We start from the raw sequence: 24,626 nt of genomic DNA on the forward strand, positions 1-24,626 counted from the left end.
AATTACCACAATAAAACGTTAAATATAAAATTGCTCAATAGGGCTTTTCATCGACTGTCAATTGTTTCGAGCTTCTGTGATGTGTCACATAATATTAATATATCTACGTCATACGTCTTTGGTTTGTATTATTGTAGATACCAATAACGTACGACGTAGATATATTAATATTATGTGACACATGACAGAAGCTCGAAACAAATGACTGTGAATGAAAAGCCCTATTTAATGTCATTCAAGTTCGATGTGATGTATAGGGTTTTTCATCAACAGTCATTTGTTTCGAGCTTCTGTCAGATTTCATATAATCCATGTATAATATTAATATACACAGATTATACGAAATGTGACAGAAGCCCGAAACAGTACAATCGATGAAAAGCCCAATAGGGCTTTTCATTCACAGTCATTTGTTTCGAGCTTCTGTCATGTGTCACATAATAATATATCTACGACATACGTTATTGGTATATACAATAATACAAACCAAAGACGTATGACGTAGATATATTAATATTATGTGACACATGACAGAAGCTCGAAACAAATGACAATCGATGAAAAGCCCTATTGATGGCAAATTGGTTATTAAACCTGACATTTCGGTCATGTTTATGTCACCGATCAATTAAGACTAAAAAAACACCTCATTTAGACGTTACTCTGTTTGCTGGTCAGTTAGATGATTTGAAATACATGGATTACTGAATTTTAAAAAAGTTAATAAAAGGTAAACTATGGAAGCACTGGGTAAAGAAGAAAGATGCATTAAATATAATAAAAAAAGACAACCTATGACAATAAAATATTAACATCAAAATTGTTAGCCTTTATTCTGCTCATACTTAACATAATCTTCCTAGTTGAAGTCCACATACTGTGTAATAAAACTTAAAGCCACTTTGTGGGCGTTTTTGGCATATTTTAATAATTGTCTTTAATAGTAAAATGTATTAACAAAATAGATATAAAATTATTATTATTAACACATTTATGAACACGCTTCGCCTGTAGCCACGTCTTCTTATTCTTACTTGCTTTGGCTTTCAATATAAACCACAATAATACCACCATTAATTTTTAAGTATATTATATATGTACCTATATTATGTAAGAAAATAGAATTGACCTAATAACTCACCTCGTCCCCAGGTAAAGTAAAGGTGCTACACCACTTAAATGTTTTTTCATTTTTATTTATTTTGTAACTTTAGCCAGAAGATATATGATGGGAATTATTCATACAATACATATTAAAACTAATACCTATTAATATTCTAAATAATTATTTAATACTAAAATAAAGAAAAATGTCTATCTATACTACATTAATTGAGACAACATTTTCACTTTTCTTTTCACAGGATCCTTGGGATTTTAAAGCTCTTCTCTATCTTGTTTTGTACAATAATTGTTTGAGAATGGCATACATACATAATAAGATGTTTCACGTTCTTGTACTCCTGTGACTGAATATTATTTTGTTTCTCTTCCTGTGACATCCACACAGTAAAATCTACAAAAACATAACAGGTGATTACATGGGAAGTTATACCAGTCTATATTCATTGGTTATACTACTTATAGCTTACATTTATCTAGTATCTACCTACATAAAACTACCTTTGATATCAATATCAACCTTAATACCCAAAAAATTAATAATAATGTTGGAAGTTGTTCCATACCTATCTAAAGAGTTTTTGAATTGAAATTTTACCAACTGGTTAGGTTGCCCATGTTTTTCCTGCAAATTAAATCGTAAATCCCTATTATTGCCATTAATTTGCACTGTAAACAAGTATATCTCTTTTGAGTTTAATTTTTTTCAAAAGACTAACATAACGAGTTTTAAATTATAACATAGCATATTTTAGTACATTACTTGGTTCAATTTATTTACATTGTACATTTTTTGTACATAATCAAATCACCTGTAAAGGTGTAAAGTAAGGTTAAGATTCGGAATCAAAAAAATACAACTGTCAAATTTTAAACCAACTTACATTAGATATTTTAAAATTCCCGCTAAAAGAAAAGAAGTAAATCTGGCAACAGTGCGGTTGCGTGCTGGATATTTAGGGCCGGTACTTTATGTCCCGGTTAAACCTCGGTTAGCTAACCGGGGTTTAATCGGGACAGAAAAGTACCCCATAGGGCCTCTTGCGTTGTAATAAAAGCAATTATAATTATTATTATAATTATTTATGAATATAATAATAAGTATAATTGCGTTTATGTCTATGTTTTGCATATATTTCTGTCCCGATTAAACCTCGGTTAACTAACCGGCTGTTAACGGAGACATAAAGTACCGGCCCTTAATCTCTCCCATCCATCCCACATGATTAACATAAGTATCGTTCGCGGTACCTGTTCCGTACTTGTCCAGGATTACTTCGCATGCGCACTTTAAAAATCGCATGCGCACTTTAATAAAAAGAACGCTCTTTTTTGTAATCCTGGACAAGTACGGAACAGGTACCGCGAACGATACTTATAGTATTTGGTTAGTTGGTTCGAAAACTAAATTAATCGATTTATCGAATAATAGATACGTTTCGATAGGATTACGTATTTTTTTATATTATTCTGGTATTGAAATAGATTTTTAGTAAGACCAATTAGTTAATAGTAGAAGAAATTTTAAAACAAAAAGAAAATACGTAATACTAATTTAAAGTAAGTAGAATATAGTTAAACTGTAATTTAAAAATAATCGATTTTTAAAATCGATGATCATAACCACTAATATCAGCTTCTCACTGTTCTCACAACAAAAAGTGAAAGTGAAACGTGAAGAGCTTTATTTCCCTCGTTTTATTTTAAGCGGGTTTATTTATAATAATGTCTTTCGTATTAACGTTTACCTCAGTGCTCGAGGGTTGAAGTGCCGATGATGCAATTAGAAAAAACAAAAAAGTGTCCTCCTTCCTCCTCGAAATAAAAAGTGACCTGTGTTGTGATGGCAAATTTTTTCATGTGTCTTTAGGTCGGTACCATTTTTGGTTTATTTTTTTGTATAATAATTATACAAGACAAATGTTTTAAAGTCTCTAAATTCTACTAAATAAATACATTGTTAATACTTTACAAACCTTGAAACCTTACAACAAAATTATAATGTACATATTAAAATTAACATACCAGTAAAAGCCATTAATTCAGATTTGTCGATTTTCTCCACATTCTTCCTTTCAGCCTCCTCATTGGCGGATAATTATGTCGATAATATAATTATACGTCGATAATTATATGGATTATGTTCCTACCAACGATAAATTATAGAAAAACCTTTAGAAACAAGTTTTACCAAGGGTGTACTTTTTATGCCCACCCATATTTAACTCAACATATTACTTTTATTTTCAAAAATATCGGTAAAACCAAATTAACATTCGATACAGGGCAGTATTTTTAACAATAAATAATTTTTGAAAAATTTTTAAACACGTAATAAATATGTTACAAGGGAATACCCATTAGGTGGACATTTTTTACCCACCCTTGGGCGTTTAAGGGTTAATCAACACGTATTTGCAACGTGAATTTCCCGAAACATTTTATTGCTATTTAAGGTACATAACACGTCTATTGAAGACGAGTTATTCACGTAATTTAAAGACGTATTTTCAATGTGACATTCCAACCAAATTTTCACGTGAAATTTACGTATATTGGTGACAAATGTACCCAAAATTCACGTAATTAACACGTCGGTCTGTTTGCTGGGTCACGTTTCATGGAAATAAAACACTGCTAAACAAATAGACGTCCGGCCATTTATGAAACTCTCCGAAAATAAAAATGTTTTATGAGCATGAATCACACTCGTTTCATTGGTAGGCGGACTTCAAGATTTGTTTATAGCTCGGTTACCGATAATTGAGAAATTTAAAGAGATAGACGAATTGGTGTACAAGTGGTATACCAGAGGGTGGAGTAAAATTTTCCATCCTCTAAGGGTATACCGAACAAAATATCCATGTGCTTAGATCAAATGACATCTGTTTTAATAGTTCCTCTTTAATATTTTGCCTTGTTACAGGATAGTATTCAGAAAAACGCAAAAATAAGTACTGTAAAATATAATTTCATTAGGTACAATTATAAATAATATATTATATTTAAATAAGTATAACTGTTAGGTCTATTTAATCAAAATAATGTTTTTATCTTTAATCACAATAATATTTTTATTTACGCTGCTGCTAAAAGTTGCCGATGTATGCTCCTTTTTATACCTATTATTATATCAATAAAAGTTTATGAGTTTATGACTCCCCTTACTCGATTGTCGGGTTCTTGTCACAGCCCTGCGCTGTGCTGACAAAGGTTTTTAAATTTCCACAAAATTCTGAACGGCCAAAAAGACTGATGTGGCTTTCGGTATTGTTATGTGTATTTATAATTTTTAGTTTAAACTCTTTAAAGAGAGCACGCATTTATTAGTGACGATTTCGCTATCAGAAAAAATTAAGTAAATAAAAATGTGGCGTCCATGGGAGAATAGTGCATTAGAAATTGTTGAGAATAATGAAGTAGAAATTGTTGAAGAAAATGAGGAAATTCTACCACCAAATAATCCTGAAAATGCTGCTGGACCAAGTAAAGGAAGTATTAAAAAGCCAGAAAGAAAACATTTATCCAAAGACGCTAAAGAAATTGTGTTAAATGTGTTTAATGGATTATGTGAAGAACTGAAACGGCACGAGAGTGTTTTAAAAACTGCGGCTTTAACAAAAGTTTCATGTGCTACTGTATATCGAATTATAAAGGAGGGCATTACAAATAGACAAAAAAGGAGCGACTTTGGACTACATCGATCTATTGAGCAACATCTTTTAGGTCCCATTTCAGAAACCATTTATAATATGTTTGCAGGTAATATTATACCCACACTTAACCAAATTTTAGCTGAATTAAAATCTAAAAATATTATTAATTGCTGTAAATCAACTTTAAGAAAATTTTTACTATCAAATGGTTTTAAGTATAAAACAATCAATAAACGACATACTATAATGGAAAGTGCCCGTTTAATAAAATGGCGTAATGAATATTTGGAAAAGATAACCGAGTACAGAAATAGCTATTTGTATAACAAGGGAGGAAAGTGCTACTTTTCCTCCCGAGAATGAAGTTTACTGCCCGACGCGTAGCGGAGGGCAGTAATCATTCAAGGGAGGAAAAGGCACTTTACTCCCATGTTATACATATGGTTTTTCCACCTTCCTCAAATAACAAGTCATTTTTTTCATTTTTACTTAATATATTTATGTAACTAACCAACAAAATTTATTAGAACTAAAACTAACAAGTACGTACAATATAACTGTCAACTGTCAAATATAAGTCAAATTAATAATGTAAACATTGTTAAATCAAAATAACAATTTACTGTTTTTTACCATTCTGCAAAATACAGAGTGTTTTATAAATAAACGTTAAAATGTATAGAAACTTACGTAATAGAAAATAGCTATTGTACAGGGCGTCAATAAGTTACATTTCATGAATGAAATACCATGACGTCACTTTTACTTTTCCTCCCTAGGGAGGAAAAATATTTTCCTCCCTAGGGAGGAAAAGTACAACTTTGCTCCCTACAATCAGGTCCGGAAAAGTATACTTTCGGTAGAGGTAGGTGGAAAAATTTATTACTTAGATGAAACGTGGTTTGACACTAACGAAACAATTGGCAAAGGTTGGAGTAATGACAATGTAAAGTGCAAAGTTAATGTACCACCTTCCAGGGGCAAACGAATATGCATTTTGCATTGTGGAGGTGAAGATGGTTGGGTAACCGATAGCTTACTATTAAGTGCAAAAGACATTAAAGACAGTTGTTTGGACTATCATCAAGATATTACGGGTGAACTTTTCGAATCGTGGTTTAAAAATAACTTATTACCAAATTTAGCAGACAACAGTGTTATTGTTTTAGATAATGCATCATATCATTCTAGACAACTTAAAAAAATTCCGAATAAATACTCTAGAAAGGATGAATTGCAAGATTTTTTATTATCACAAGATTTATATTTTGAAGATTGGTACACTAAAGACCAATTAGTAGAGGTACTTAATACAAAATTATTTGTAAAGGAATATATTATTGCATGATAATGCAGCAAGTAAAAATGGACATACAACTTTAAGACTACCACCATATTACTGCGTTTTAAATCCAATAGAGTTGTTATGGTCTCAACTGAAATATAATGTGAGACAAAAAAATGCAAGTCCAAAATGTTATAACACTGTCGTGAAACTAATAGATTCTGAATTTAAAAATATCACTGAGGATAACTGGAAGAAAGCAATAGAGCACGTAAAAAATATCGAAAAAGAATATCTTAAAAACATTCCTGTTATAAATAAAATTATTATCAATGTGGAGAACAGTGATTCAGAGGAAGAAAGTGACGAAGTGTAATACCAAGACAACTTTCTCTCAATACTGAGCTTACCCGGAATATTTTCTTACATAATCAGGTGTAGGGATTATCAACATATGTTCAACACCAAACTACTGCTTCAATTTTTTAAGAAAAACGTGGCCTTATTATGAACACTTCACTTATTGTTGCAATAAGTGCAAATCTTTGAAAATCAGTTCGTAAGAGAAAATAATAATGTAAGTAAGTGTTGAATAGATAAACTTTTAATTTTTACTTCAAGGTTTTATAAACTATTTAAATAAGTATATATTTTTTTATCTTTCACTACCTACCGTTCGCTCAATTATTAATTAGTTTTTGTATACAAACCAATTATTGTTTGAACATCTTATAGAAAATGCATTGCAGAAATATGATAAAATTAATTTAAACTTACACAAAATCATCAAGACATAAAATTAAGCTTTGTTTATAACAATACAAATTTATAGAACCAATTTCTTATAAAATATACCATATTATGTTCCATATAGGTCGGTACTATCCTGTTATTCGTCGGTCATAGTGCTGCTTATCGCATTTTTCTCAAATAAATATAACCGGATAATACCTGTGTTTTATTTTCATGAAACGTGTTTTATGTATTATGTTTCTTTGGTGTGCGGCTTGCCTTAGGTTTTAGTAATAATAGTTAATAGTGATCATATAACTTAAAATAATACTCAGAGAGTGCTTAGTTTCCTTAAAAAATACATAAATAATATGACTACCTTAAAATGTTTGTTACTTAAACCTAAATTAGCTATAAATCAAGTCATAGATCAGACTATTGGCTTTCTTCTACTTTTTGCAGCAGCAAACTCATTAATAATGTTATCGTCGGTTATCAGAACCGACATTATTACCACCATCATAATCATCAACTACGCTACACTTCGTATCATCTAAATACAGTGTTTTCGTTTTCGTAGCTTGCTCGTTTTTGTCCTCTTCACTTACTACTGCTCCATCTTCATTTTCAACCACTAGTTTAGGTAAAACAAACTAGTGGTTGAAAACACTCGGGCCGGTCTCATCCTTCTCATTTGCTCTCTCTTTTTCTTTAGAAAAAAAATTTGTTAGTTTAGGAAGTTTTTCTTTATTCAATTCCCGCTTTACCCTGAGTTTTTTGTACTGCGCACCCCTTGGTTTTTTAACAGTATGTACTGAATTTTCTTAAGAGGAAACAGTAGCGATCAACAGGTAGCGAAAACGCGTTCTAAGATTGCGGCTGTAGTTTTGAATATTTTTTCGAGATATTTGGCACATATTCGTAATATAATAAAGAATGGCGGTACAGAGCCCAATTTGAAAAATATATTAATATGTGGAAATTACTCTGCAATTAAATACAATATTAAAAAAAAAGAATGTGTGTGTACTTTGTACGCACGTAAGAAGTTATACTTCTATTATAATATAATTTCAACGAAATAAATATACCTAATACTTAACAGTTACAATACAAAAAATTAACAATAATTACCAAAAATGAACCAAAACTTAACAATGCCAAATATTAAAAAAAAAAGAAAAAAATATGAATCGTCCGGGATTTGAACTCGCAATCTCGCGATTTTTTGATCTCTGGTCCAATGCTCTACCAACAAGGCCATCAAGCCGCATGCAACTTACCTTTCAGATATATGTACATAATTATACATCACGGTGACAAGTGAAATATAAAAATACATGTTTTATTATTTTACGTCCAAGGAAGACAAATCCAAAGACACAAAATTATAATAAAAAACCTTTTAAACCACCTTTTTCAAATTGCGCAAGTTGTATTATTAATATTAATGTTAATAAATGAAATATAAATATTTTGACGTTTCACAATTTGACAATTCACTTTTAACTGCAGTGCCTTAAAGTAGCATTTTTAACGCTCCTATGGAGTCCTAAAACTTGCATTTTAACACGTTTGTAGAAAAATATATTTAAAAACACTAATATATATTCTTTCCACACCTTTTCTGGACTGATACATACATAAATTAAAACATTTTGAAGTATAACTTTAAAAATATAATATGAAAACTATTTAAAAAGGCAGTATAACTATCAACTAACCTTTGTTGTTTCTCTTCCCACAAATTTTAAAACGCAACAACCATACATAACCAAACCGTCAACCGTCCAAACCTCAGCTGCGCTACAGCTGCCATATTGGATAATTTTTGACATGTCATTTGAACATCCAATCAGAACAAAGTTATAATGCGCATGCGCCGGGATCGTAGGTTTTAACATATACAAATTCACCCTCATAGCGCGCGTAAAGAAGTATAACTTCAAAAACGAGCCTGTACCGCCATTAAGAAGAACAAAAAAATACACTTTCTTCAAATAAACTTTTTTATCCGATGCCTAGATTTTGTATCATTTTGGAACTACTAATGAAATAAAAAATTTTAGTAGTTCCAAAATGACACAAAATCTATGCATCGGATAAAAAAGTTTATTTAAAGAAAGTGTATTTTTTGTGCTTCTTAATGGCGGTACAGGCTAATTTTTTTAATATTGTATATAATTACAGAGTAATTTCCACATATTAATATATTTTTCAAATTGGGCTCTGTACCGCCATTCTTTATTATGTTAGGAATACGTGTGCCAAATATCTCAAAAAAATATTGAAAATTACAGCCGCAATCTTGGAACGCGTTTTTGCTACCTGTTGATCGCTACTGTATCACCTTAAACTCATTTTATATATAAATTATATATATGCAACAAGAGAAACTCGAAAAATAAACACAACTCGACCTCTGATGCTATAGCACGACCGACACACACGATACAGATAAATACCAAGACTGCCCAATCAGTTTTAAACAAACAGATTTTTTTGAGCCTGAGTTGCATGCTGTGACATGTCGATGAACGGGGAGGGGAATGAGGGTTGGAGGGGCGGTTGGTGGGGGGCGATGACTAATGAGACAGATAATAGGCGAAAAATAGCAAATCGAGCGGGATTCATCTTACCTGCGCTGTGACACGGTCTACAGGTACAACGTAAAGAAAATAACAGAATTAATAAATGATAGGTTCTCACGGTTATGTTTAAAAGTGGCATGTTAAATCATTGCTCTTATATTTTTTAAACTTTTAATGTGTGGTAAACTGTGCTATCCTGTACTCAGAGCTAGGCAATGCGAACAAAATTCGCCCGTTCCGCGCCCTAACAAATTTGGCGCTCTAGGCCAGTGCCTAGTCGGCCTAGTGGTAAATCCGGCCCTGGTCTCAAACAAATATCACATTTTTAAAGCCTTCTCTGCATTATGCGTTTTCAAATGTAATTTCAAAATACCTTTCTGAGAAAACTGTCTAAAACACTTGTAAGGCTTTTCTCCCGTGTGTGTTCTCATATGCTGGGCCAAATAAGTTGATAAACTAAACCGCTTAAAACAAATCTAACACTTATAAGGTTTTTTCCCAGTGTCAATACGCAAACGGTTTTTCAAAGTATCTTTAAGAGAAAACTGCTTAAAACAAAAATCACACTTGTAAGGTGTTTCTCGCAGTGTGCACTCTCAAATGTGTTTTTAAATGACTGACGAGAAAATTTTTTAAAACAAATTCCACACTTGTACAGTAAAACCAATTTGTCTGCAACCGTGAGAAGCGATGACAGACGTTAGTTTATGCAGTGAAAATGACCTTGAGGGTTTTTGTTAACTCTGTTTACCTGTAAGGTGTTTCTCTCCAGTGTGTGTCATCAAATGTATTTTCAAATGACTTTGACTAGAAAATTGCTTTAAACAAATTTCACACTTGTAAGGTTTTTCTCCAGTGTGTGTAATCAAATGCCTTTTCAAATGACTTCCACAAGAAAACTGAAAATAGATGGATACAGTATTTCAAAGAAATGTATGAAGAACAGAATGTAACATACGAAATAGAAGAGGAACATTAACAGACACCCAATGAACCTAACCACTGAAGAATTCATCCATGAAGAAATAAAAGATGCAATTAAACAATTAAAGAGGACAGCCGTCGGAATAGACAATATCCGTGCTGAGTTAATCAAAGCAGACATCGAAACAACCACCTCTATACTGTACACACTTTTAAATAAAATTGGGAGAACCGAAGAGCTACCCAGAGAGTGGACGCAAGGCTATTGTAAAAATTCCTAAGAAAGGCGACACATCCAAATGTGGAAATTGGAGACCTATTACCCTGCTAAGCACAACAAGCAAAATAATAACCCGAATCATGCTTGAAAGAATGAAGAAGATATAAGATCCTGAATTGACCTCAGTTGTACGATGAGAACGATTATAAAGCAATCATTAGAGTGACAGAATAAACGTTTGAATAAAAGCGTTTGATCGTAAAACCTTCTGGACATTACTAGAGAAATACGGAATGTTTCTAAGCATATCAGTATTATAAAACTGTTCTCCGAAGGGTCCACAGCACGCATAGTCAACGAAGAGAAGTTAACAGAACAAATAGATATTTGTACAGGAGTAAGGCAAGGCTATGTGCTCTCTCCGACCTTATTCCTGATAGTAAGCGACTGGATCATGTCTAAGGCTACTAATTAGTAATAAGACTGGAATCAGATGGAATGTTTTTACCCAACTTGAAGACTTGGAATTTGCAGATGATATATGCCTTTCAACAGAAAAAAGAACACATGCAACGCAAAACTGAAAAAGTAGCAGAGGCAGGGAAGAAGGTCGGACTTATCATAAACGTCAGAAAAACTAAGATAATGAACATAAATACACCAAAAGAAATTGGAATATCACTGGTAGGCACTAAATTAGAAACGGTAGAGAAACGAATCTACTAGAGAGCTTATCTTCTATGCCAAAGCACTATCGCTTTCCAAGTCAGTGAAGTACCTAGGATTGATCCTGGATTCTAAACTGACATAGAAGGAACATCTAGACGCCAGCTTACTGGGCATGCAGAAGAGCTTTCGGAGCCAAATGGGGTCTGCAGCAGAAAATTCTACATTGGATATACTAATCCATGATATAGCCTACATTGACGTATGCAGCCATCGTGTGGTGGCCCTGGGCTAGAGTGTCTTCAGTCAAGGTCCAATTGGCTCACCTACAGCGGTTGGCATCTCAGGAGCCACGAGAATCACTCCCACAGCAGCTATTGAGGTTTTGCTGGATTTACCTCCTCTACATATCATTGTAGAGTACGAAGCCATGATAGCAGCCTATCGTCTCAACTTCTCTGGATACTGGTTGGGAATGAATGGGCGGATGGGCCATTGTGACATTTTGAGACAGGCTATCGAGTGTTGTCCTATGCTTTCTATGGTACAGGACAGCATTGCCCCTCAATTTGAGTTCTCATCCTCCTTCTTGGTTCAATTTCCTGACCGGGATGAGTGGATAGAACGAGAACCCGTACTAATCTGTCGGAATGGGCTCACCTGGTTCACAGATGGGTCCGGAATGGACGTGCGGACAGGTGCTGGAGTCGGATTTGAGTCTAGCCAGACTCTCATGCACCAGTCTTTTATGCTGAGATCTTTGCGATCCTGGTATGTGCGCAAGCGATTACAGACAGGGCTTGCTCAGGCAGAACCATCTGTCTGCTCTGACAGCCAGGCAGCGCTGAGGGCATTGGAAGCGCCCAGATCAGCTCTAAGCTGGTTCTTGAGTGCAAGAGAGCATTGGACGATGTTGCTCTGACCAATAGGGTTAGGTTGGTATGGGTATCGGGACACACAGGTGTGGAAGGCAACGAACGGGATGACGCCCTGGCAAGACGGGGCTCATCCACTCTGCCTGTGGGACCCGAACCTGTGATTGCGGTGCCCTTCAGTAGTAGTCGGAGTAGTCTCAGGGAGCTTTTTCTGCGGAGGTTCCAGGACTCCTCGACCAGCTGTGGAGGTTTGAGATAGGCTACGCTCCACATAGTGGGACCATCCAAAAGTCTCACAGCCCAACTGCTTCTAGATCGTAGAGAATTCACCCTAGTGGTCAGTATGCTCACCGGCCACTGTAGACTCATCTTCTGCATCTGTAGACGGTATCTTCATCTGCTTGGACTGGCGGATGACTGACGGTGCCGTCTATGTAATGAGGAGGAAACCTACTCACATTATGTCCTCTGGGAATACCCGGCATTCGTCTAATAGAGGTGGCAGATCCTGGGATCGGCATCTAGGCAGCCAAGCCAGGTGTGGGAGTTGCCTCTTAAGATACATGGCTTTCTGTGAGGCCATAAGGTTTTTGGGGTATTAGACGCTCGGGTGGCATCGGCAGATTTGCAGACCCTGCAAATTCTGACGGACATGGGAGCCAGGTACAGTCTGGTCCGCAGAAAAGCCGAAGACCAGGTTCGTATGGACCTGGTCCGTAAGATAGGGGTGATACAATGGACCCGCCGTAGGAGGTCTAAGTGTCTGAAGGGCTCACAAGTGGGTCCTGACCCGATATGCCATACCATACCATGCAGGCTAGCAAGACTATATAAAAAAGGAGAATCCAGCGCTAATGGCCAATGGCGTACCGGTGGTATGGGTACAGGAATTTAGAATAAATGTAAAAGTAAGATATAATAATTAGTTAATAATTTAATTATTAAAAAAATGTTCCAAAAATTTACTTTTTGAAAGAAACTGTTTAAAACATATCACATTTTTAAAGGCTTCTCTGCAGTATGCACTTTCAAATGTTTTTTCAAATTATTTGCTTGGTTGAACTGCTTAAAACAAATTTCACACTTGTAAGGTTTTTCTCCCGTGTGTGTTCTCATATGCTGGACCAAATAAGTTGATAAACTAAACCGCTTAAAACAAATGTCACACTTATAAGGTTTTTCCCCAGTGTGAATATGCAAATGGTTTTTCAAAGTAACTTTAAAAGAAAACTGCTTAAAACAAAAATCACACTTGTAAGGTGTTTCTCCAGTGTGTGTCACCAAATGTTTTTTCAAATGACTTTGACAAGTAAATATTTTAAAACAACTTTCACACTTGTAAGGTGTTTCTCCAGTGTGTGTCACCAAATGTGTTTTCAAATGACTTTGACTAGTAAATGTTTTAAAACAAATTTCACACTTGTAAGGTTTTTCTCCAGTGTGTACCCTTAAATGTCTTTTCAAATGACTTCCACGAGAAAACTGCTTAAAACAAATTTCACATTTGTAAGGTGTTTCTCCAGTGTGGGTCATCAAATGTATTTTCAGATGACTTTGACTAGAAAATTGCTTTAAACAAATTTCACACTCGTAAGGTTTTTCGCCAGTGTGTGTCATTAAATGTCTTTTCAAATTACTTTGACTACTAAACGGCTTGAAACAAATGTCACACTTGTCATTTTCTCCAGTGTGCAATTTCGTATGACTCTTCAAGATACCTGCTGTAGTAAACTGCTTGGAACAAATTTCACACTTGTAAGGTTTTGCTCTAGTGTGTGTTATCAAATGTCTTTTCATATTTCTTTTAAAAGAAAATTGCTTAAAACAAATTTCACATTCGTAAAGTTCCTTTCCAGTTTTAATTTTGTCCTTGTCCAATGTATTATCTTCATGGTGTTGCATCATTTTGTTCACCTCCTCATGACCACCTAAAATAAAAGTCATTTATACGAATTATACTATAAAGGTTCTAAAACTGTTTGTTTGAGTTAAATGTTACGTTTATATGGGATTAGCGACAGTTAAATAATTGGAATCCATGTATGATTTTAAATTAGTAAATGCCATGACTGTTGTAAAATGTGTAGAAATATGTTGTATTTTTTTAAAAACATCTAAATTATATGTAATTTCAGTTTACAGGAAACCATCTGCTTCTTTGGATATTTTTCTGGAAATAATGGAGCGAACCTTCACTATAGTTCATGGTAAAGGTAATCTATTGGTTGTAGGGGACTTCAATGTGAATTTTCTTTCTGTGACTCGAGAATGTGTTGAAGTATGTAAGTAGCTTGTTTTCCTCTTTTGGACTATCCCAGTTGGTCTTTGAACCCACAAGAGGGAAGAATTGTCTGGACAATATATTTCTGAATTTAGATCATCATGACTGTAATGTGAAGGTTATTGAGACTGCATTCTCTGATCACTATGGACAGCTTCTTGATTTCCTTGTGCTTACTAGTGACAATGATCCAGCCCTTGTTAGATCTGTTTTTAGACCAATTACACAAAAGAATAAATGGTCTTTTTTCTCATATGTCGAAGGTTTAAAATAATAGTTTCTAAGGGATTCTGACTTGCCTGCTGAAGCTAAATTCTTTGCATTTCATAATGAATTAAGTAAGGCTTTCTTACACTCTTCCTGAAAAACCCCATAAAAACGTAGAGATCAAAGTCGCCTAATAAACTGGTTCAACGATGATTTGAAGTCCATGAGGAAAACTTCCCAGGCAACCAAGTGACGTCATATAACGTTGAGGAAACGTCAGTTTTTGGTTGAATATGACACGTGCTTGAACATTACGTCATATAGACGTCTTTTGAAGGCGATTTTAAATACGTAAGATTAATGACATTAAAATTACGTTCAAAAAACGTTTTAATTTCATACAGCCTAAGTCTGACGTCACAAAATTGGGAGGAGCTTGCTTGTTTGTATTATTGACTCCAAACAATTTCGTTTAGGTATAGGTAACGCTAAATGTTCATAAGAAATCTCTCATTTATTGTTTACGCGGTTTGTGTCTTGTGTGATGAAATAATACTTTTCATTTATATATTTAGTTAAAGAAACGTGTAAATTAAGAGATTTTTATGCGTTTTTGCTCAGTGAGTTAGTTTAATGCAGTAATTCTTCTTGACAACTATTTGAGGTTATGTTTATTTGTTTTTAATTAAGCGTTAAATGAAGATATTAAGACAGCGTTAAATTAAGATATTAAGTATGCTGGATAATTTGTTGATAAATTATTTATTAGTTTCATATTTTTTTGTTTTTTTTTTATATTCTTGTTTCATATTTTTAGTTGTTTCAGTTTTGACACAGTAAGTAGGTATACCCTATTCCACGAACATACGCCTGTTTTGGATTACTTCGACAACGAATATTTTACTGTGCAAAATAAGAAGAACGAAAGTAAATTGCAAATTACATTGTTGTTTATTGGAATAATTATTAGCGCCATTTACTTTCGTACTTCTTATGTTGCACAGTAAAATATTCGTTGTCGAAGTAATCCAAAACAGGCATATGTTCGTGGAATGGTCCATATATATATATATATATATATATATATATATATATTGAATACATAGTCACACAAATGATACAAGAATACCAAATAGAAGAAGAAAGAGAAATAGAGGAATTCACAGAAGAAGAAGTATATGAAAGTATGAGAGAAATGAAAAGAAAGAAGGCACCTGGACCGGATAATATTCATGTTAAAATACTTCAAGCATTGTCGGAACAAATAATTCCAGTACTAACATCATTATATAATGAATGTCTTAGACAAAGAAGGTTTCCCAATAATTTTAAACAAGCAGAAGTTATAATAATACATAAAGGGGAAGATAAAGATCCTGCCTTACCGAAATCATATAGACCAGTATGTTTATTGAATACAATGGGAAAATTACAAGAAAAATTACTATGTAAAAAATTAAATCAAATAAGAACAGAAATTGGATTACATCCTGGTCAGTATGGTTTTAGGAAAGGTAGATCACAGAAGATGCAATAAATAAAGTATTTGAAATAGTAAATGAAAGCATAAAAAAGTACGTTTTAATGATCTTTATAGACGTGTCTGGGGCTTTTGACAATCTTTGGTGGCCTTCATTCTTTGAAAGACTTCGTCAAGACCTGCAAGCCTAAGCTGTCCAACAGGAAAAAAAACAAAACATATCACAAAAGGATGTCCACAAGGATCAGTATGTGGACCTATGTTCTGGCATGTAATGCTAGAGGAACTGTTGGAACAATTGACTATAGATCCTGAAGTGCTTGGAAGCATAGCATATGCAGATGATTTGTTGTTGATCATAGATGCAAACTCAAGAAGAGAATTAGAAAATAAATCAAATGAAGTATTAATAAGAGTAAATGATTGGATGAATAAAGTAAAATTAACAATATCAGATTCAAAAACAACATATAGTTTAATAAAAGGAAATTTAGAAAGAGATCCAATTATAAAAATTAGAGGGAAAACAATAAAAAGAAAAATGGAAACAAGATATTTAGGTATTATAATAGACGAACAAAAATTATTTACAAAACACATGAATTGTGTCTGTGAAAAGGCAACAAAGATCATGCATAGCATTGTTAGTCTAGCACAGAAGGAATATAGAATTTCTTTCCGACAGATGAGAATATACCTAAGTACAATACTTGCATCAATTGTAGGGTACGGTTCAAGTGTATGGGCACATAGATTAATAAATAAAAAAAATGCAGAAAAATTAAATAGAGCTCAGAGAGGATTTCTTGTAAGAATGACGGGAGCATTTGGAACAACTGCAACACAGGCACTCACAGTTTTAACTGGAGTAATGCCAATGCATTTAGAAACACAAAAAAGAGCATGTAATTATTGGCTAAAAAAAGAAAAATATGAAAAAATAATACAAATAATAGGATTAAATATAAGAAATAAAAGAGAATTAAAAGAAATAATAAATAGAAAAAGACAAAATGAATGGGAAAATTCAACAAAATCTAGACGTTTATACAATTTTATACCAATATTAGAAAACATTCCAAATTATTTTAATCCAAAACAAGGTTTAGTACACTTTTTAACAGGACATGGACCATACCCAACATATTTGGAAAGATTTAACTTAAAAGATGATGCATATTGTGAATGTGGAGAACTAGGTACACCAGAACATATGGTGTTACATTGTGAAAATACTATAGAAAATGAAGAACATAGAGAAATGAGAAGAAGATTAGAAAGAATTGAAATAAGAGATATATTACAAAATGAAGAATATTTTGGAATATTAAACAATCTAACAGAAATAATATCTAAAAAACAACAAGAAATTTATAATAATAGAAGAAGACAACAAATAATCCAACCCTGATGAAGTTGAGTAAGATAAAGTTAAAATAAATAAAATAAAATATAAATTCAAAAATAGATATTCACAATTATAATAATAATAATTTAATATAAAATAAATAAATAAAAATAATAATTCAATAAATAATTCATTAAATTAAAAAAAAACTACCAACTCTCTTCTGAAAATAGAGGGACTGTCTTTATAACTTAGAAGGGAGTTGATAGTACCAAAAATATTTTAACAAATGTTGTTTCTTTAAATTTGTTAAATGTAATTAATAGATTATGGCAAATTATTAATTGTAAAAATAGATTTAGTAGTTTAGTAAAAAATGTAAAAATATAAAAAAAAATATCTGTAATCCCATCAGGAAAAAAACGACCTGGATTAGTCACTAGAGGCCAGGTCATATGTATGAACAATAAATAAATAAATAAATAAATAAAAAATAAAAAAGTCACACAAGTACCACTGGGAGTTTCAGATGAAATGATATCAAAGCTAATATGCACTGAGAATATTAACACAATTATACCATAGTTATTCAGAACAGAAAGTCCCAAACATTATTAGTGACTTAATATGGTTCACTAATGGATCTAAAACTGCACATGGTACTTGATCAGGAGTCTTTGGGCAAGTCAATATACAACTGTGTTCCAAGCTTTTGCTTTTGCTGGGTGATATGTGGTGAGAATTCAGTGGTCAACTGAGGCTTAAATTAGAAGAGATTAATGAGACAGGCAACTGTTGGTCTCAACGTTTTAACTAACATTGGAAACAAAACATTTTGCTTTTATATGATAAATTATAATAAAGATTATTTTCGATCCCCTAATAGTTATATTTACGTAACAAGCAATGTTTAAAGCATTGAATTTTCAAGTAAAATCTCAAAGTAGTACCTAAATGCAAATTTTTTTACAGATGAATATCAATCAAGATCGACGTAGGAAAACACGGGCAGCTGAAATATTAGGATTGGCTTTGAAACTTGATGAAAACATTCCTTATGGCTGCACAAGTGAGTCTACTACTAGCGTTATTATTTCTGAAGGTTTAGAGCCCACAAGATCACAATCTAAAAATCTGAGCCAAGACGAACACTGTGTAAACTTAATTCATGAAACTACGACATTGATCCACAGTGTACTGTTACCAGATGGAAGTTCCTACATTCCGGAGACAAATGAAAATATTACTCCTCCTATTAGTACAAGCCAACAAGTTGGTAGTCTTGCCTTGTCTGACAATCAAGAAAGTAATCGTTCCTATCAAAATGTGTTTTCCTCCAACAATTTAGAAGACTCCCACTTCCAACAGTTAAACGAGGAACTTCATACTGAAAATGTAATTACAGAGAGAGCATCGACTCCAAGTACATCTTCAGCTCACGATTTTTCACCCAGTGAAAGTTCCTATAACCCAGAGTCTGATTCATCGGAGACTGAGAGCGAAGATAGGGTGTCTGAAGAAAATAGTGTGCCGGATTCTGAGCTGGTGCCAAGACAGGTTTATTTCGGAGAAATCAATGAAGAACGAAAAAGAAAAATTAAACCAGATAGTAAGACTTGGAAAAAAAATCGTAACAAAGAGTTAAGAATGCTTGGCAAAGATTACTTAGGTTATACAAATCCGAAAGAGGGAAAAATGTTACACAATACTCCCCGAAGCGCTCGCAAACTGGGTGAAGCATGCAAGTCTAAAAAATGTACAACAAGTAAAGTCAGGAATTGTGAAAAACTGACCGTGGAGATGCGACAAGATATATTTAATAATTTTTGGACAAACTTAAATTGGGAACAAAGGAAGATTTATATAAATGGATTAGTCTCCCGACAAACTACTGCTAGAAAAACTGTAGGGTGTGAGACAAGACGGGAAGGTACTTTCCAGTATTTTTTGCCTACAGCTGAGGGTAATTTGCGAGTTTGCAAGACATCCTTTTTAAATACATTTTCCCTAGGTTCTTTTACTGTACAATCTTGGGTCAAGAAGTCAGTTCATAAAACACTTCCATGTAATGAAGTCACCAATAGCAATCGAAAACGAGTTGTGCCAAGAGGAACGGCGACAAGAATCCAGATGCTACGTGAATTTTTTAAAAATATCCCAACACTTCCCTCTCATTATAATAGAAAAAATTCGAGAAAATTATTCATCGAGCCATATTACCGAAATAAAACAGAACTCTATAATTCCTATAAAATATGGTGCTCAAATAATAACGAAGAGAGTGCAAGCAGACATACTTTTGACAAGATATTTAAAGATTCAAATCTTTCTATTTATACCTTAAAAAAGGATATGTGTGACATCTGTGTCAGTTATAAAGAAGGAAATATTTCAGACGAAAAATATATAGATCATATTCAACGTAAATCAAGAGCAAGAGCCGAGAAAGAACATGACAAGGAAAAAGCACAAGCTGGTGAATTTAATCTTCTTACAATGGATCTTGAAGCTGTCAAAGTGTGTCCTTATCTGACTGCAAGTGCCCTCTACTTCAAAACGAAGTTAAGTTGTCACAACTATACGGTCTACAATTTGGTCACTCATCATGCAACATGCTATTGGTTTGACGAAACTGCCAGTGACTTGACAGCAAGCACATTTGTTAACTTCCTTTTAGATTACTTGTCACAACACTGTCTCGCCAACAGGTTACCTATAGTAATATTTTCAGATGGCTGCACATACCAAAATCGGAATAACATTTTGTCTAACGCATTATCTGCCTTTTCTGTAAAATATCAGATAGTTATAACCCAAAAGTTTTTAGAACCGGGTCACACTCAAATGGAGTGTGACTCGGTCCACAGCGCTATCGAGACTAAATTGAAGCATCGTGAGATTCATCTTCCGAGCGATTATGCTTCTGCTACTAAGGAAGCAAGAAGTAAGCCATTTCCGTATGAAGTGAAATTGGTTGACTATCAATTTTTTAAAAATTACGCAAATGAGGACACATGGCGATACACTTCCATTAGGCCAGGTCGTAAAGTAGGAGATCCTGTTGTAACAGATCTGAGGGCTTTACTGTATACCATAGATGGAAAAATACAATATAAACTAAACTTTGATGATGAGTGGAGTGAGTTGCCCATAAGACCTAAAATTATTCCTGAACCGATTTATACTCCCTTGCATGACAAAGTGCTACCTATTAGTTCTACGAAGTACTCTCATTTACAACAATTGAAAACTGTGTTACCGCAAGACTGTCATACATTCTATGACTCACTATCTCAGAAGTCTTAATGTGTTGATATCATTAATAATAATAATAAAGTTTTTTGAGTTTAATTCATTTTTTAATTACATTTAAGACCTCCTATCTTCCATTAAACACATATATTTCAAGTAACAGAGAAAAACAATACCTCCTAACTGACAAACTGTCTTTTTCAAAAGCTCTTTCAAAATCAAATATGTGAGGTATGATAATCTTATACATAAAAAAGTAGAAAGTCCATATATTAAATTATTCTGATTGGCAGAGCAAAATTAAATAAGTTTTTTGCTTCTCCTGTAAAATTTACTTGTCGTTAGATAGAAGGTATTGGTACTTAACGGTCGATATACCTATTCCATTTAACTACTTCTTCAGATAGTTTGCATAAAAGTGCAGTCATGCAGTTTAAATATATCAATGTTTTAGAAACAATAACAATAATTGTTATTACTGTATAATTATTATATCTTTCTGTAAAATTAGAGCAGGATTATGATTGTATACCTACCTAACAAACTAACAAATAATGAGAATGTAAGGTAGAGCTTCCGCATAATACAAAATAATGAAAATAATCCCAAAAGGGTAAGATGGCGAATGGACATAATAGACTCTGAAGCCAATAATCCGGAACCACACACACAATAATGTGCAGAAAAATGTATACCTAATGAGAAAGTTAGTATTATTTAACTCAAAGCAAAGAGTAAGGTAGGTAAGCGATTACAGTAGAAATAATATTATTTTTAGTTATTTCCTTTATTAATCTCACCTATAAGTTCTTCCTTTGGTTCATTTTTTAAGTCTTCCAGATCTATTGATGTGGATAACTTAGTGTCGATATATTTTTGGTCAAATTCATCCAACTCTTTCTTAATTTCAACTTTAACTTCCATAGCTAATAAATTGAATAAATTTCTACAAAAAATGGTTGTTGTTGAGTTGATAAATTTTTATTAACCGTTATTTATTATGACTTATGACACTGGTGACTTGGTGACACGAGAACACAACGCTCACTTTAACCAACGTTGCCAAGTTGCTAAAATCTCGAACTTTGACACCAATTTGACAATTGACAGATGATCGACGGTAAATTCAGTAAATTGTAAATATAAAGAAATCTTAGAATAAACCTTCTATTTTATATTCATATATTCTAAGAAATAAATCAAATCCAAATCATATATCCTAACAACAATATAGGTCTGGATCCCGCGTATGAAAAAAAAGTTGATTAATAGCAAGCTGAAAATTTGTTAATAGCTTAAGGGTGTCTAGTTGGATAAACTTTGATATATGGGAATACTGAAACAGGGGCAGTTTTAGTTGTGGAACAGGTTAAAAATTTGGAACGGTCACACCACGAAAACGGCACATTTATTTTGTCCGACAGAATAGACTTAAAACTCTCCTAACAGAGATTAAACTCTCATGTAAAAATCAGACTGCTATTTATCACCTGTCATAATTCCTGTCATTTGATATATTCTACATGTTCCACTCATTAAAACGCCCATTTGGTGATAAATAGCAGTCTGATTTTTGCATGAGAGTTTAATCTCTGTTCGGAGAGTTTAAGTCTGTTCTGTCGGACAAAATAAATGTGCCGTTTTCGTGGTCTGACCGTTCCAAATTTTTAACCTGTTCCACAATTAAAACTGCCCCTGTTCCAGTGTTCCCATATATCAAAGTTTATCTGACTAGACACCCTTAAGCTATTAACAAATTTTTAGCTTGCTATTAATCAACTTTTTTTTCATACGCGGGATCCAGACCTAATAACTAAGTCGGGAACGGGAACAATGGATAAAAGCCAAAAAAAGGAGAACAAATCTAAAATTAAAATATGAAAGAGTATGCTGTGAATATTGTGGTAAGTTTAATGTAATTCAATTAATAAGGTTTTTAAATGTCTTCAAATAATGATAAATATGTAATAATTCAAACTTAATTATTAGGAAAGCCAGCCACTTTAGAGGATATAAATAATGAAGATTAGAAGATTGGATTCCAAACCAAAACATAGTGTACCAAAGCCAGGCAATAAAAAGAAATGGTGATCTAGAGCGCAAGGAAATAGCTGATAAAAGAAATAAAAGTGAAGAAAATAATGCTGAGACTTCTCTCGACCATGTAAGTGTAAGATATACAGTAGGAAAAATGAAAGAATACCCATGAACGAACATATAAAACACGCTGTATTTTCCTGTCACCGTGTCAGACAAAAAATTAGCCAGCGCAAGTACATGCAATAATTATTGTTACATGTACTTGCACTGGACAATTTTCTTTGTGACACGGTGACAGGAAAATACAGCCTGTTTTATATGTTCGTTCATGGGTATTCTTTCAATTTTCCGACTGTAGTTTATTACAATATGGTTAGATGCAAAGCTTACATTTTGGACCGCCTTAATGCATAGGTATAATCTAAAATGTCCTCAAATTTTCTTCTTCTAATGGCGCTACAACCTTTTGTGAGTCTTGGCCTGCTTAACAACGTTTTTCCATTCTACCCTGTCAGATACTTCAGATATTCCTTCGACACTATCTGATGTGCATGGTTTTAAGATCTCCCTCTATGTCATCTATCTATCTTTTATAGGGCCTCCTCTTGGCCTATTTCTTTGGGGCTTCCATATTTGGATTACTTTCACAGCTCGATTATCTGGCATTCTTTCTAAGTGGTCAAGCCAGTTTAGTCTTTGAGATTTTACAAATCTAGCAATATATGTGCTCTGCATTAGTTATACAGCTCGTGGTTCATTTTAATTCTCTATGAACCATCGCGTAATGTGTTGGACCAAATATCTTCCTTAGTATTTTGCGCTCAAGTATTCTCAGTTGATTTTCATCAGTCTTTGAGAGGGTCCAAGTTTCACATCCATATGTGACCACTGGTCTAATTACCATTTTGTATTAGACTCACGATTCAGTAACTTAATTTTCATTAAGTTTTTGTATGCATAAAAACGCTTATTACTGCTGTATTTATTATTGAGCCTAGGTAGTGAAAATTGGAGGCATATTTGTAGGTATTGTTGTCTACTTTCAGATTGTCATGTTGATTCAACTATGTGCACTCCATATATTTTGTTTTACATTCATGTATATATTAGACCAAACATAGCAGCTTCCTGTTTCAGCTCTATTTCGCTTAATACCTTTTTGTTGTGTCTTATTAGGGCAACTGTTCTTAAATAATATTAAAATATTCTTGTATGATTTTTTATGATACACAATGTAGAGTTTTTATTGATGTATTTATTTTTAGGAACAAACACCACTAACACCAGATATTTTAAATGTAGGAAAAGGAGAAACTGCTGGAACTTAACACAAAGGGGTTTGACTAGTGAAGATTTGGATAAACAAAAGGAATTACTTTGGGCTATAGCTACATGCAGGTTTATTTCCTTGTGGCTTCCTATGTATATTCTTATGAACTATACACTTTGATATGTTTTTAGTCTCATGAAGATTTTATAATTTATTATTTTATGTATATTGTTATATTTATGATGAATAAACATTATTATTATTACGGTAATTTCCGTAATAAAGTTTAAATAAATTAACTGTAATCAATAAATCATTTTTAATGTTAATAAATTATCAATAATGATTCACAAATATTTTATTTGTTTGACAACTTCTATGGGTCGATTGTTGAATCATGGACCTTGAACGAAGATATGTGCCAAAAATTGGAAGCATTTGAGATGTGGCTATATCGGAGAATTCTTAAAAGCCCATGGACTGATCGGGCCACAAGAGGAGGTCCTTAGAAGAATGGGTAAGAAACGGGAGGTACTAACCACCATGAATCCAGATATGCCCTCCTACAAGCCATTCTGCAAGGAAAAATATTTGGAAAGCGAGGTATAAGAAGAAGAAGGACAACCTTGTTAAAGAACCTCAGAACTTTAACTTTTGCTCGTAAGTACTGCTCTGAA

The 24,626-nt window shown here is 33.3% G+C and overlaps 1 protein-coding gene and 2 long non-coding RNA genes across 3 annotated transcripts; 1 reads left to right on the top strand and 2 right to left on the bottom strand.

The window, feature by feature from the left end:
* Positions 1-744: 744 nt before the first annotated feature.
* Positions 745-2,327, bottom strand: LOC126882453 (uncharacterized). The gene is made up of 2 exons (XR_007697356.1): positions 1,689-2,327; positions 745-1,516 (listed from the first exon to the last, which is right to left on the bottom strand). It is a non-coding gene; the product is annotated as an uncharacterized LOC126882453 (long non-coding RNA).
* Positions 2,328-12,992: 10,665 nt separating this feature from the next.
* Positions 12,993-21,673, bottom strand: LOC126881151 (zinc finger protein 708-like). The gene is made up of 2 exons (XM_050645224.1): positions 21,440-21,673; positions 12,993-13,999 (listed from the first exon to the last, which is right to left on the bottom strand). The coding sequence occupies exons 1-2, from the start codon at positions 21,561-21,563 to the stop codon at positions 13,065-13,067; spliced, it is 1,059 nt and encodes a 352-aa protein (XP_050501181.1). The 5' UTR covers positions 21,564-21,673; the 3' UTR covers positions 12,993-13,064.
* Positions 21,674-21,735: 62 nt separating this feature from the next.
* LOC126881152 (uncharacterized) lies at positions 21,736-24,220 on the top strand. Its single transcript, XR_007696731.1, has 3 exons — positions 21,736-22,543; positions 22,629-22,803; positions 23,945-24,220. It is a non-coding gene; the product is annotated as an uncharacterized LOC126881152 (long non-coding RNA).
* Positions 24,221-24,626: the final 406 nt, after the last annotated feature.

This window comes from Diabrotica virgifera, chromosome 3 (genome assembly GCF_917563875.1).
Source record: "Diabrotica virgifera virgifera chromosome 3, PGI_DIABVI_V3a".
In the NCBI taxonomy this organism is placed as follows: domain Eukaryota; kingdom Metazoa; phylum Arthropoda; class Insecta; order Coleoptera; family Chrysomelidae; genus Diabrotica; species Diabrotica virgifera.

Bases quoted from the DNA above. Each gene is read 5' to 3' on its own strand.
- LOC126881151 (XM_050645224.1), bottom strand. From the start codon at position 21,563: ATGGAAGTTAAAGTTGAAATTAAGAAAGAGTTGGATGAATTTGACCAA. The intron at 14,000-21,439 runs GTGAGATTAATA...CTTTTATTTTAG, and splicing joins ACCAAAGGAAGAACTTATAG to GTGGTCATGAGGAGGTGAAC.